This window comes from Pan paniscus, chromosome 2, assembly GCF_029289425.2.
Source record: "Pan paniscus chromosome 2, NHGRI_mPanPan1-v2.0_pri, whole genome shotgun sequence".
Lineage (NCBI taxonomy): Eukaryota > Metazoa > Chordata > Mammalia > Primates > Hominidae > Pan > Pan paniscus.
The window spans coordinates 149,057,584-149,072,330 of NC_085926.1; the positions used below are offsets into that span (position 1 = coordinate 149,057,584).

Genomic DNA, 14,747 nt, shown 5'->3' on the forward strand with positions numbered 1-14,747 from the left:
TAATACAAAACTATAATAGGATATTAAATCTATATGTGCATAGAATGTCATAAAATAATGTGTTTATCTATGTGTATATGCATATGAAGGCAAGAGACAAAAGATGTTTGTAGTGCTTATATCAAGATTAGTGGTCTCTATAGGGTCTGTGTCACCCCTGTGGGGCATTTTTGGAAATTGTAGGGGTTATTACTGTTTTTTATTGTAGTTGTGTTGAAATGTTTATACATTATTTTATCATAAACTCCTTTCATTTCTGTATATTAGGTCATTGATTTTTAAGGTTGTATTTTATGGATAGGTGATAGTATCTGAAACTAATTTTGGGATAGTGGAAGAAGCTATTAAGGGGGCATTGGGTCTGATGGGATTTTCACACTTTTGTTAAGATGATGGCGTGAGCAGTGCTTATCTTCTTTATAATTATCACTGTTACCCAAGTTTCCTTCTATGAGCATGAGTTCATACTCCCCCGAAATCTAGCCAGGACCCTGACACACACTGGGGGTATGAAAGCTTCTGAAATTTTTTTTTTTCATTGTTGGAATGAATTTTTCTCAATTTGGAGCAGATTTCTAAAAAACAAAAAAAACTATACAAAACATATTAGTTATTTGTTTTGTTTAGAATTTGGACTGTGAGCAATGAGACTATGTTTAACAACAACAAAAACAGTAGTACAGTTAGACTTAAGCATAAGAATGACAGTGCCTTTTTTGTTTTTTTTCTTTAACATTATTAATGTAATTTTTCTTTGTTCATTTAAGGAAGGAATGTTAGAAAAACACGAATATTTGACATGGATCCTGGATGTTTTAGAAAAGATCAGACCAATGGATGATGATCTTCTTAAACTCTTGCTACCACTAATGCTGCAGGTATAGTACATGTCCCCTTGAGGCAGTTGGTTTTATGGGCAAGAAATGAGTCTGATAAGAATGATTAGGTAAGTGGAAGAGGAAAAGGAAAAAATATCCTGTTGAAATGGAAGGAAAAAATGTCTTTGATGCTATAACACATGAAGTGATAAAGGCTTCTAATAAGTTTTAGCCATCATTTGTGTTAACCATGTTGGTAGTTTTTATCCATGTGTCCTAATTTTTAAGTAATTTTACCCACATTGATTTCTCCTATCACTGAGCAAAGCAACCAACTTTTAAAATACTGTCTCCATATAATAACACAAATCTCTGTGAAAACAAAACAAATCATCCCTTTTGAAGATAGAGGATCTTCTACATTCTTTTGACAAGTCTTTGAGACTCTTGGGATAGGAAACTTTTTATTTTGATGATTGGTCTAAGATGTGCTTAAATTTGATGTATCTAGATGAGATTTATTTAAAAAAATTCTTACGTGATACATGTATTTGATAATTCAAGGAAGATGGAAGAATATCCAGTGAACAGCACTTCTCCCTTTCACTCTCATACCCTCCCCACAGACTATACCATAGGTTCCTGTGTCTCTCCCCTGAGATAGTCTGTACCTGCACTGTCCATTACAATAGCCACTAGCCAGATGTGGCTACTGAGCTCTTGAAATGTGACCAGTCCAAATTGATGTGTGCTCTAAGTGTAAAATGCACACCAGATTTCAGACTTAGTATGGAAAAGTGTATAATAGTAATACTTTTTATGTTGATTACCTGTTGAAATGATAACATTTGAATATATTGGGCTAAATAAAATACATTATTCTAATTTTTGCCTGTTTCTTATTTTTTTCATGGCTCCTAGAAACTTTAAAATTATACGTGTGGCTCACATTCTATTTCTATTGGACAGCACTTGCTTTATACCTTTGAAGTTTTTTTTTCTTTTTTAAATGAAAAAAAGTCTGTGTTAAAATAGTTATTTAACCAAGACGCATAAGACATGACTGAAGTCTGGTGTCCTTCTACTTCTCAGTATTCAGATGAGTTTGTTCAGTCGGCCTACCTGTCTCGTCGTCTTGCCTACTTTTGTGCCCGGCGTCTTTCCTTGCTGCTGAGCGATAGCCCCAACCTCCTTGCTGCCCACTCACCCCACATGATGATAGGACCAAACAACTCGAGTATCGGGGCCCCCAGCCCTGGCCCCCCCGGCCCTGGCATGAGCCCCGTGCAGCTGGCCTTCTCAGATTTTCTTTCCTGTGCACAGCATGGTCCCCTGGTTTATGGACTTAGTTGTATGTTGCAGGTAAGTCTTTGGCCCTTGTTATTTTATGTTAAAATTCAATGTGGGAAGTGATTGAGTTGGGAATGGCATTTTCAATTCTCTAGTTGACTTTTTACAACTCTAGTTTTTTCCTCACCCAAGTAATTTATTGATTGAAATTTTATGTTTTTATTTCCCTGTGATGGATCAAGCTGAGAGAAGATTTGTCACATTCGTCTAGGAGAGTGTTATTGCAGTTGTCCTTTATTAGGGTCATTAAGCAGTTCAATTAAAAATCCTTCAGGGAACCCACAGAATAAGTCAGTTGTATTATTGTTCTTCTGGAAAGACAGCTTCTCCAGCTAGCATTTTTAATCTTTCTAAGTTCACATCTTGGGTTGGTTGCCTGTCTGTGTTTAAAGTCCAAATCGTATCGGGCTCCGTTCGTCTTCCAAGCATTGTTGCTTGTGTAGTCCTTGAACATCCAGTAACATGCTGGTTGCTGGGCTGATACTACCAGGAATATCAGGAATGAGGTACAGTCCTGCCCTAGAGGAGCTCACAGCTTAGTGTTCAGTTTGTATTTCTTGAGCTCTTAATGTGTTCTGCTGTATACTAAGGAGCTTTGAAACAGTTGACCCTCAAGACATGGTCTCCACTCTCAGAGTTTACTGTCTTTTCAGGAAAACTGGGTCATAAATGGACAGTTTCCAAATAATATGACAAGGGCTGTTGGGGAGATACACAGGGGGCCAAGGCAGTTGAAAAGGGGAACCTCTAGCCCAGCCTAAAACTCACGGAGGCTTTGTGAAAGAAATTTTTTAGTTCTTCGAATGAGTTGAGAAAGATCAAGTAAAAAGAAGTAGTAAAAGTTTCCTGGCAGGGGAAACACTATGGGAAGAGGCCCAGAGGCTGGTCAGTTATCTTTTGTGTAGGTGGGTGTTAGTGGGACATACATTATAAACTCTGTTGGGGGTCAGGGCATAGAAGATGCCCTGTGGGCCTTATGATTGAGGTGTCATCAGAGGGTTTTATGCAGCAAAGTGACACAGGTAGTTGTGTAATTGTCGTTAGATTGATTGGCCACAGTAGAGGGAAGATTGGTGGGAGTGGGGAGGTAGGAAAGGAGGCTTGCAAGGCAAAGAAATCAGTTTGGAAGCATTTCAGGGAGTTCAGCTTTGGACTATTTTGGACTGTTTGTCCTTTATTTAGAACCTCCAAATGGATATGTTCAAGAGTTGTTACATGTCCAATTCTGCAGATTTGGGCAGACAGTTGGCTACTTGTATGGATTTGAATCCTTCAAGAACTTTGGCTGTTCAAAAACCCAAGAGGGAGTGAGGTTGCCTGAAGAATTTTGTAGTGAGAGAGAATCCGTGAACCTGAAGGACAGGAGTGCTTAAGAGTCGGGCAGAAGGGAAGTCCATGGAGGAGACCAGGAAGGTTGGCCAGACTGGAGAGAGAACAGGGGGAGAGTATTGTTGCCCAAAGATGATGAGAATAACAGTAATATTGTCATAATTATATTAGCGTATGGATAGCATTTATTATGGTCTAGGCATCGTTCTAAGTTGCAACGTATGTTATTAAGTCATTTAGTTCTTGGAACTAGCCTATGAGATGGGAACCATTATTATTCTTATAACATCAATAATGCATAGATTACAGAGCAAGAAAGTGGCAAAGCTGGAATCCAAACCAAAGCAATCAGGATCCAGAGTCCACACTCAACCACTATGCTAAACTGGGGTCTGCAGAAAGTTTCAAAAAGGAATTAGTAGTGGGCAATGTGTAGAGTATTGGAGACATCTGGCAAGAAGATGGCTGAAGTAGTCTTTGACAATATAGTGTTCATTGGTGATCTTTTAAAGACCTATTTAATTGAATGGTGGATAAGGAGCCAAATTAAGGAATGTCGAGGAGTGATGGAGAATAAGGAGAAATAGCACTAATTGTTGTTTTGAGAAATGTGTTTATGAAGGGAAGAGAAGAGAATGGATAATGGATAAAGATGGCAGCTGAGTGGAGAGTTAAAAAAAAATATATATTTTGATGGGCAGATTTGAATGTATTTTTGGGCTAAGAGCAAATAGGAGAAGGAGCAGTGTTTGATAGATCAGTGCCCTGGGTATTAGAGGGCTTTGGAATCAAGGACACAAGGAAGGGCTCTGTCAGGAGGAGTTGAGAACTCCACATTGTTACACGCATGAGGAAGGCAGTAGGGATGTAGCCCAGTGGAAAGAGATGGATTGGTAGGTTTCAGGGACTTGACATTCTTTGTATCTGCTATCTGGTTTCCACAAAGATGTCTCCTAGACCTCAGAGTTTATTTATTTTTATTTTTATTTTTTTTTAAATTGATTGATGAATTGATTGAGACAGGGTTTTGCTCTGTTGCCCATGCTGGAGGGCAGTGTGGCTTAATCTTCACTCACTGCGGCCTGGAGCTCCTGGGCTCAAGTGATCCTCCTGCCTCAAGTAAGTGATCCTCCCCCCTCAGCCTCCTTAGTAGCTAGGACTACAGATGTGCATCACCACACCCAGCTAATTTTTAAATTTTTCTTAGAGATGGGGTTTCACTGTGTTGCCTAGGCTGGTTTCAAGCTCCTGGGCTCAAGTGATCCTTCTGCCTTGGCTTCCCAGAGCGCTGGGATTATATGTGCAAGCCACTGTGCCTGGCCAGCTTTTTGTACTTAATTTCATATTTTTGAAAAAAAATTTGCTGTTGAATGGCACAAGAGCATAATGGCTTAGATATACACTTTAAAGCTGTTACAGACCTGATTTTAAACCTCACTCTGCCACTTAGTAACTGTGACCTTAAGCCTCTGTTTCCCCGTGTCTGGTTGGGGAGTAATGATAGTTCTTACTTCATTACCTCATAGGGTTAAGGTTATGATGACGGAAAGCTTCCAAGATAGTGTTCAGCATAGACTAAGTGTAATTAGCTTAATTAAATGTGAGCTATAATGTTTAATTTTTATGTTTAGGAGGCAGCAGGATAACATAGTGGTTCTGAGCATGTGTGCTATTAATAAAATCAAACTTGGGTTGGTTACTAATCTACGCGGCTCATAGTCCTCTTTGGTAAAGGTGGGGGATAACACTACCTAGATCATGGGGTTATTGTGACACATAAGCAAGATGGTCATATAAAGTACTTCTGGTTGAGTGAAGAGTGTCTGCAAGTGTCTAGGGCGAGGGAGATCTACCGGCTGTGGATCAAATTCGGCCCACAAGGTAAAAATAGGTTTTATGTTTTTAATGCATTATTAAAACAAAAATGAAGAGTGTGTGACAAAAACTGTAGGTAGCCTGCAAAGCTTAAACATTTACTCTCAGGCTTCTTATAGAAAAAGTTTGACAACCCCTTGTCCAGGGTTACTGCCTGCCCACCATTTATGAAGCTACTATTACATGATTATTTGATTTTGTTTTTGTTTTTAAATACTTTTTTTTTTTTAGCTTTTACAACCTTAGAAATTACATATTATAAGTCCATCTCATGTTTTTAATTGCATGAAAAATTGGTTTAAGTGACGATTTTTAAGTGATGATTACTGCATTTTTATTAAGTTCCTTCAGGTTCCTGTTGGAGTATTAGCTTATGAATTATTCCTTAATTTCTCAACAGCTGTACTTCCTCCCTTTCAACTTAATAATTTTTAGTTTTGTCTTCTCAATTGCGAAGTTGAGAATGGGGTAAGACACTCTCGTATTTTAAACTTACTAGTAGGAGACAATAATACAGTGATGACAGGGTGTCATTTTTACTGTTTAGCTATTGTTATGCTTTTCTCCTTCCTCTGAACATCCAACTTTATCTGTTTCATTTCCAGACTGTCACTCTCTGTTGCCCAAGTGCCTTGGTGTGGAATTATTCCACAAATGAAAATAAGAGCACAAACCCAGGCTCACCCCTGGATCTGCTGCAGGTGGCCCCTTCCAGCCTCCCCATGCCGGGTGGGAACACGGCTTTCAATCAGCAGGTAGGCTTTATGTTTCAGTGATTTGATGGCTGTTTTCATTCTTGACAGGCATCAGGGCACAGTGGGTCAAGCACAGGTTTTAGTATCTAGATGCTTGGGTGCTATCCCAGTTTTGCCTGCTAACACTCTGGGTGACCTTAGAGAATTGTTTAGCCTCTTCAGAACCACTGAAATTCTCGAAGTTGCTCCCTTTCTTTTCACTGTCTTGCTGAACAGTTCTTGCTGAGAGTTCTGCCACCCAGACTGTAATTATGGTGGTGGTTCTAATACATGACCATGACTCCTGTAGTAGTTTTGATATTTAGTAATTATTATATATTCTTATTGGTACTGGGTTATTTGTTTCAAAGCCTTATGTGACTTGAACCATAGGATTGTGATTAATATTTAGAATAAGATCCCTATCTTGGGATCTAGAACTAGAAATACCATTTGACCCAGCCATCCCATTACTGGGTATATACCCAAAGGATTATAAATCATGCTGCTATAAAGACACATGCACACGTATGTTTATTGCGGCACTATTCGCAATAGCAAAGACTTGGAACCAACCCAAATGTCCAACAATGATTGACTGGATTAAGAAAATGTGGCACATATACACCATGGAATACTATGCAACCATAAAAAATGATGAGTTCATGTCCTTTGTAGGGACGTGGATGAAGCTGGAAACCATCATTCTCAGCAAACTATTGCAAGGACAAAAAAAACCCAAACACCGCATGTTCTCACTCATAGGTGGGAATGGAACAACGAGAACACATGGACACAGGAAGGGGAACATCACACACCGGGGCCTGTTGTGGGGTGGGGGGAGGGGGTATGGATGGCATTAGGAGATATACCTAATGTTAAACGATGAGTTAATGGGTGCAGCACACCAACATGGCGCATGTATACATATGTAACAAACCTGCACGTTGTGCACATGTACCCTAAAACTTAAAGTATAATAAAAATAAAATAAAATCATATTCATCCATTAAAAAAAAAAAGAATAAGATCCCTGTCTTTTACCAAGCAGTTTTCTTAATAGAACATTGCAAGTTGCTTTCACACATGGAAGAATGGCTCAAAGAGATTATTTTAGAACGTTCACCTTTCCACGTGGTGTCCTAAAAAAGAAATTTCTCTCGTAAAACAAATTTTGCAAGCATTTATTTTTGTGAACATTTATTATTGAAAACTGACATTGAATTGCCCTTTGTAAATTTTAAAAATTCACTTATTGGGCCACAGGCTGCATTTCTTACAATGCAGTCAAGATTGTAGTTCACTATAGGATACTTTACTCACGTGGAAAAACCTGACATGATTTAGACATGCGCTGTGGCATTCCAAGCACAAGTTAATTAGAAGCGATTATCTTTCAGGTTCGGGCAAGGATTTATGAAGTAGAACAACAGATAAAACAAAGAGGCCGTGCAGTGGAAGTTCGGTGGTCATTTGACAAGTGCCAAGAATCCACAGCAGGTACAGAATGCCACAGAGGAACGAGTGCTTTTGAATGTTGGACTTTATGCTGTGTTTTTGCTTCTTATAAACCATTCCACATGAATAAGGCAGCTTTTTGACAGAGCCACTTGGTGAATTTTGAGGACAATCTTCAGTTTATGCCTTTTAGATCCTGGCTGTCTAGAATGTCAACTTTGGTTTTGTTGATGATTGATAACATATGCCAAGAATGATAATTAAAAAAAATTTCTTTTGCCTCACATAGAATGGTGATTTTGTACTGTGTTATAACTGTGTTATTTTTGGCCTCATTAACCACTTGTTTAATTTCTGCCTATAGGGGTGACTATTAGTCGGGTTTTGCACACGTTGGAAGTTTTGGATCGTCACTGTTTTGACCGAACTGATTCCAGCAATTCCATGGAGACACTTTATCATAAGATTTTCTGGGCAAACCAAAACAAAGATAACCAAGAGGTAGTTAATTTTTTTTTTAATTCTTTTCACCTTTTATTTTCATAGTGTTTTTTTCTTCTTTCTCATTCAGGAAACTCTGGCGAAACCTTTTCTATGAAGTGTAGTATCTTATGAAGACATACACACTTGAAATCATTCTATTGTTGGACTAAGATTACCCACCATTATTAAAATGAAATGTCAGTGGGGCTTATCTACCTAGGAATATTGATATATTGACTGGCAAGATTTTTCTTGGCCCTTTTACCATCACTTTCCAATTTTAGTTTTAGAAGAATATCCTTCATTTAGTGATTGGACTTAATATGGTGGGTTGGCTTTAACTTGGGGGAATGTATGTTAACATTTAGCACAGCAGAGGGCAGTGCATGAATACCCGTGGTCATGATCTTTCAAAAATCCTTAGACAATGTGTTAGGGTTCTACAGAGAAATAGAACCAATAGAAAAAAAGTGTGTGTTATGTGTATGTATATATATGTGTATGCGTACATATATGTTTATATCTACCTAGAGAGAGAAAGGGGGGGAGAAGAGAGAGGGGTATTTATTTTAAGGAATTGGCTCACATGATTATGGGGCTGGCAAATTTGAGATATTCAGGGCAGGCTGGAGACTCAAGGAAGAACTGATGTGGCGGTCTTGAGTCCGAAGGCAGTCTGGAGGCAGAATTCTTTCTTCCTCTGGGGACCTCAGTCTTTTTTTTTTTTTTTTTTTTAAGACAGAGTCTCACACTGTCACCTGGGCTGGAGTGCAGTGGCGCAATCTCGGCTCACTGCAACCTCTGCCTCCTGGGTTCAAGTGATTTTCCTGCCTCAGCCTCCTGAGTAGCTGGGATTACAGGCACCCACCGCTATGCTCAGCTAATTTTTTGTATTTTTAGTAGAGATGGGGTTTCACCATGTTGGCGGTGCTGATCTTGAATCCTGACCTCCTGATTCGCCTGCCTCAGCCTCCCGAAGCGCTGGGATTACAGGCCTGAGCCACCGCACCCGGCCGGGACCTTAGTCTTTTAAGACTTTCTATGGGCTAGATTAGGCTCACACACATTATAGAACATAATCTGCTTTACTCAAAGTCTGTTGATTTAAATCTTAATCACATCTTAAAAAAATCTTTTTAGCAACAACTAGACTGGTGTTTGACCAAACAACTGGATACAATAGCTTAGCCAAGTTAATATCTAAAATTGATAATCACAGATAATTTTTATCTCACACATATCTAGCAATAATAGATTGTTTCATGAATGAATTGCCCCAAAACTAGGATATTCAGTTGTTTTTTTCCTCAACCTTATTTGGGGAGAAATAAAAAGTTTGTCTTCTTTTCACAATGAAAACTGCCGATGATAATATCCAGCCTGTGCTAGGCACTAGGACTGCAGAGTTAAGTTTTAAGACACCTTCAATACCTTAGTTAGCTGATGGCAAGCATCTTTGATATTTCAACTGGCTTTTGGGAATGCATATGTGGAAAGAAAAGATGAAACAGCAACAACAACCACCATCAAAAACCTTTCCTTCTCTTACCTTTATGTGAGCCTGATACATATTCCAGATTATTATTATTTTTGGAATAATTTTTGATTGATCACCCTGCTTCTCAAAGATATGGTTCAAGACTAATGGTGCCAGCTAGGATCATTCAGAACGTTGAGAGCAAGGGACCGATTGAGTGTGCTTTTTAAATTCATCGCGAGTTCAGTAGCAATGCCTCCCTACTTCAGTGGAGCATGCTGATATAATCCTCTGCTTACTGAGGCAAGTTAGAGTGCTACGTGCTCTTTTTGGGTGGAAACCTTAAAGTGTGTTTTTAGTAAAGACTTTCTTAGATAAAATACTTCATGAATGCTAAGATTTTAAATACATATAGGTGAGTTATCTGGAAGGAAAGTAGGGATACCCAAAATTCAGGGGGATCTTGGATTGTTTAGCTTCTTGCACTAAGTATTGAGTAAAAGCTACATTGTTTCCTGGTGAGGGTTTTACCAAGATTATCATAACCACCTTAGTTTTGTGGTTAGCCTGACTATATGCCTTCAGAGTGTATGCACTGGCTAACTTCAGGATTATTGCCCCATTCACCCGCAGACACTTAAGTTACAGCACTCTCAAGAAAAAAATAGGGGTGTTTTTTCAAAAAAAATTCAAGGGCAGAAATTATGTTGCAATCTTTCTGAATGAAATCACACTGTGAGGTTCTTTGTAAATCACAGATATCTCCGGAGTGGGTGCTTGCAATGAGCCATTAGGGTGCAAGAAGGTTATTAGAACTTCTGTTCAGATTATAATTTTCAAAAGCTTCTTTTGTCTCTGGAAATGAATGTAATTATTATGATCGTATAGGTATAGAAGTTATAAATAAGTGTGTGTTGAAAGTTTTTACTAAAAAAACTCTTTGAGCTGAGAGGGTGTGTGGGAAATGTTTGGAAATCACTGCCGGAAGCTTCCCCTACCTGAGTGACTTCTCCCAGGATTCAGAGAGGTGCGTGCCACCAGAGGGCGACATGTGCTCAGGACTGAGAGTCCTGGAGGCTCTAGGCACGCACATTTCTGGAAGGGCCATCAGTGTTGCCCCATTTAGCAGTAATTATTTTGAATGTTGACTCAACTTCAGAAAGACTTGATGAAAACTACGTTTTCAACCCATAATTCAGATTGGTCACCTTTTCTTAATAGTCTGGCAAAAAGGATAACAAAATAGATGGATCCTTCTGTAATACTTAACATTAAATTATTATTAGTATTTTTCCAAGACAGTCTCAGTCTGTTGCCCAGGCTAGAGTGCAGTGGTACTGTCTTGGCTCCCTGCAACCTCTGCCTCTCAGGTTCAAACAATTTTCATGCCTCAGCCTCCCCAGTAGCTGGGATTATAGGTACATACTACTGTGTCCAGCTAATTTTTCTATTTGTAGTCAGGCTGGTCTCAAACTCCTTGCCTCAAGTGATCCATCTGCCTTGGACTCTCAAAGTGCTGGGATTACAGGTGTGAGCCAGTGTGCCTGGACTAAATTAATTTTTAAAATATGTCGTTGGTATCTGTATGTATGGTATATGCATCAAGGTATATATGTATATGTAATCAAGTTTTATCTCTCTATTTACTCCTTAACAGGGGTTACTGTTTTCTTTTTCTTTGTTTTTTTTGTTTGTTTTGTTTTTGTTTTGAGACGGAGTCACTATCTGTCTCCCAGGCTGGAGTGCAGTGGCGTGATCTTGGCTCACTGCAACCTCCACTTCCTGGGTTCAAGCAATTCTCCTGCCTCAGCCTTCCAAGTAGCTGGAATTACAGGTGCCCTGCCGTCACGCCCGGTTAATATTTTTATATTTTTAGTAGAGATGGGGTTTCACCATGTTGGCCAGGCTGGTCTCTAACTCTTGGCCTCAAGTGATCCACCCGCCTTGGCCTCCTAAAGTGCTGGGATTACAGGCATGAGCCACCGTGCCCAGCCCTGTTTTCTTGACTACAGAGTCACTTTGCGTATTTCTGGAATTCATGCATGTGCTGCAGCATCATGTTAACTGATCAGCTGGTGATCTTGAGTAAGTTACTCAAGGCTTTGTGCAATAGTGCCCTTCCTGGTTAAGTAGGCATAGAGTACTTGCCCTTTTTTTCTCTAAGGAAACATGAACACTTTGAGAATTATAAGGCACTATACAAATATGTTTTAAAAATTGTTAACAATAATAATATAGCAATTATTAGTATTATACTGGAAGAACTAATGTGATGATACTGTTCTCTGATAAGGAGTTACGTGTGGTTAGGATTCAGAAATTGGTCTCACTTCTTTAAAATATACTTCCACTTTTTTGTTTTCATAATTCATTCAGGATTTAGATAACATGATAGATAAAACATGATCAACTTCTGTAGTTGCAATACGTTGGAGGTTTGCTGTTGCTAGAAGTCGTGTCTAGGTAGGCCTAGGCCCCAGGTTGCATAGCCTGCTTCTTCACATCTGTTGGGAAAACCTGGATTTCACCCTCCTCGATTCCTTAATTCCCTTTTCTCTGGAACTGCGACAGGGAAATGCAGTCCTCTCTACTTCCTTGTAGGGAGGGGAGAACTTCTGTCCAAATGGGAGAAGTTTGTGTGTGTAATCAGTTTCGGTATTGGTGAAAGCCTGTTGAAAACTGCAGTGCATGGGATGAAGGCATTCAAGGCCTGGGCCCTGCCTTGTGGTTGGACTGTGGTCATGAGAGTGGGAGTAGGAGCTGATTCTGTGCCCACATTGGGGTGTGCCAGGCTGTGTGGTGTGCCTTCACTGATTCCACATGGAATGCACTATTTCTTTTTTTCTTTTTCCTTTTTTTTTGAGATGGAGTCTTGCTCTGTCACCTAGGCTGGAGTGCAGTGGCGTGATCTTGGCTCACTGTAACCTCTGCCTCCTGAGTTCAAGCCATTCTCTGCCTCAGCCTCCCGAGTAGCTGGGATTAATAGGCGCCTGCCACCATGCCCAGCTAATTTTTCTATTTTTAGTAGAGATGGGGTTTCACCATGTTGGCCAGGCTGTTCTTGAACTCTTGACCTCGTGATCCACCCACCTCAGCCTCCCAAAGTGCTAGAATTACAGGTGTGAGCCACTGCACCTGGCCTGGAATGCGCTATTTCTTTACTCTCCCTCCCTGTTGCCCTTTACCCCCGCATTTCCTTGGCCACTGTTTCTGTGTCTGGGCTTTTGTGTATAATGGCAAGGGAGGTGAAAATAAAAATCTCAAAAACCTGAGTGTTTCCTTATTCTAGATCTGTGCTGCTTAGTTTTCCATTCAGAGTAGTGTGAGATATAAAGATGGTAATACTGAGGTCAGGGCTCATGTCCCACAGTGGCCAGGCAGGTAGTGGGAATGAGTTGGGGGATGCTATGTATAAGGCAGCCTGGAGGTGGTGGGGGTTGAGGTGTCTGGGAAGTGGGCAGACCCTGTCTGAAGAGGGAAGCCTCTCAAATTCTTAGATTCTGCTTGGGATCCACTGTTCCCTGATCATCCAACGTTTCAAGAGAAGCTGGATGTCAAGATCTGCATGTAAACTTTCCTGATCTTAAAATACTGTGCAGCCAGGCAGTGTGTCTGCTGGCCATATTCACTCAGATGCTTGTCACTTTTCAATTCCTGGTACATGTCTTCTACAACATGTACTCACTTATTTGCTTGTTTAGTGTTTCAGAGCCATTTCTAGTCTGGGTGATGGAGGTGGCAAATCCTGACATCCACACAAAGGAGTCGTTATGTGGACAGTGGGACTCCTGGTTTCCACATGCTCACTGAGCCTGTCACTTGTGACCTCACCTCTGAGCAGCTGGAGGAGGAGTTGCTCTCTTTGCTTTTCAGAGGCCTCAGACCACTTCCTTCCTCTTGGCATCTCTCTGTTTGGGATGAGTGTGAGCACGGAGGCAGCTGCATCTTTGGGGTGCCTCAAGGACATGGATAGAAGGGACAGGCTAAAGGTGGCAGGAAGAGCTGCCTTTTCACTTCTCTCTTTGGGGGTCCCAGGAAGCCAACTTTATCCTGAGTAATGAAAAGATGGAACCGGCTGCACTGGACAGAGTGTTCCTGCAGCAGCATGTGTGTTTCCTCCTTCCCTGCTGCTAAAACCACACACCCCAGACGGGGAAACTTACATATTTATTGTTTGGATTTGTTTTATGCTTAGACTATTCATGCAGAATTCTTTGAAAGGTTGTGATGAGTTCATAGTGAAGTTTTGAATGGCAAAGGCCCTAAGTTTAGAAAATGTGCTTTCCTCACCTGTGGCACAGAGTGTCCCAGGCCCAGCCAGGTTTGTATCAGTGCAGCTGGCGAACTCTGCTTCACCACCACGATCCAGAGGACAAAAGCTCGCTTTCTGTCAGTGCTGTGCTTGTTCCACATTTGTCTTCCTGCAAGCGTTTCCCTGGGGTCTATGTTTCTTCTCCTCACCTTATGCACATTATCAGCCGCAAGTACCATGGATGGGGCCCAGGAGATGCTCAGTAGCATTTATTGAATTCATTTTTTAGACCTCATTAAAAAGCTACTCGGGCAGTGAACTGGAAGGGGAAGCACCCCTATAAGATTTGGCTTGGAAAGGTAGAGATGAATACAGTCATGGAATCTGTATATGTCAGTCTTAGACGAATGCTTAGATTCAGATGTGGGAGAGTACGTGCAGGTAGAGGTAGGGGTGTGGCTGACAGGGGAGCTCTCTGCTGTGAAATCAGCAGTTTAGTGTATTTCTTTAGGGACATTGGACAATTCACGTATTTTTGATGAGTCTCAGTTTCCTCATTTTGTAAAATGGGCATGCTATTTCCTGACGATGTGAAAATGACATGAAATATTTGATTGATAAACCATTCAAATATTTATAGTTCCCAGCATGTAAATGGGTACTTAATAAACACTAGCTGCTATTATTACTGACTGATGTATATAGAGTTAGTTAAAAACTGCAGAATTGGAAGGAATATGATCAGAGACTCATAGTGGGCCCCTTGGGGCTACTGTGGGCACACACAGATACCCATCACGCAGTCTACTAATCATAAGGCACAGCCAGGATCTGTCGGGCTTTTTACATTTGCTGGTTTTCATGAAGTCTTTACTCTCTGTAGGGAGGCAGTTGGATGGCATTGACCCACTCAGGATGGGGTAGCTGCAGGACCATGTTGTAAAGGAAATCATGTTCATTTAAATGCTTAG

The 14,747-nt window shown here is 40.5% G+C and overlaps 1 protein-coding gene across 8 annotated transcripts in view; it reads left to right on the top strand.

The window, feature by feature from the left end:
* MED12L (mediator complex subunit 12L) overlaps nucleotides 1-14,747 on the top strand; it is a 349,139-nt gene that overhangs the window by 72,069 nt on the left and 262,323 nt on the right. For all 8 annotated transcript variants that reach the window (XM_055110602.2, XM_055110603.2, XM_057301943.2 and 5 more), the window contains 5 exons: nucleotides 768-878; nucleotides 1,911-2,180; nucleotides 5,978-6,127; nucleotides 7,507-7,606; nucleotides 7,929-8,065. In XM_055110602.2, coding sequence (XP_054966577.1) covers nucleotides 768-878; nucleotides 1,911-2,180; nucleotides 5,978-6,127; nucleotides 7,507-7,606; nucleotides 7,929-8,065 — 768 coding nt within the window. The remainder of the gene's footprint in view (nucleotides 1-767; nucleotides 879-1,910; nucleotides 2,181-5,977; nucleotides 6,128-7,506; nucleotides 7,607-7,928; nucleotides 8,066-14,747) is intronic.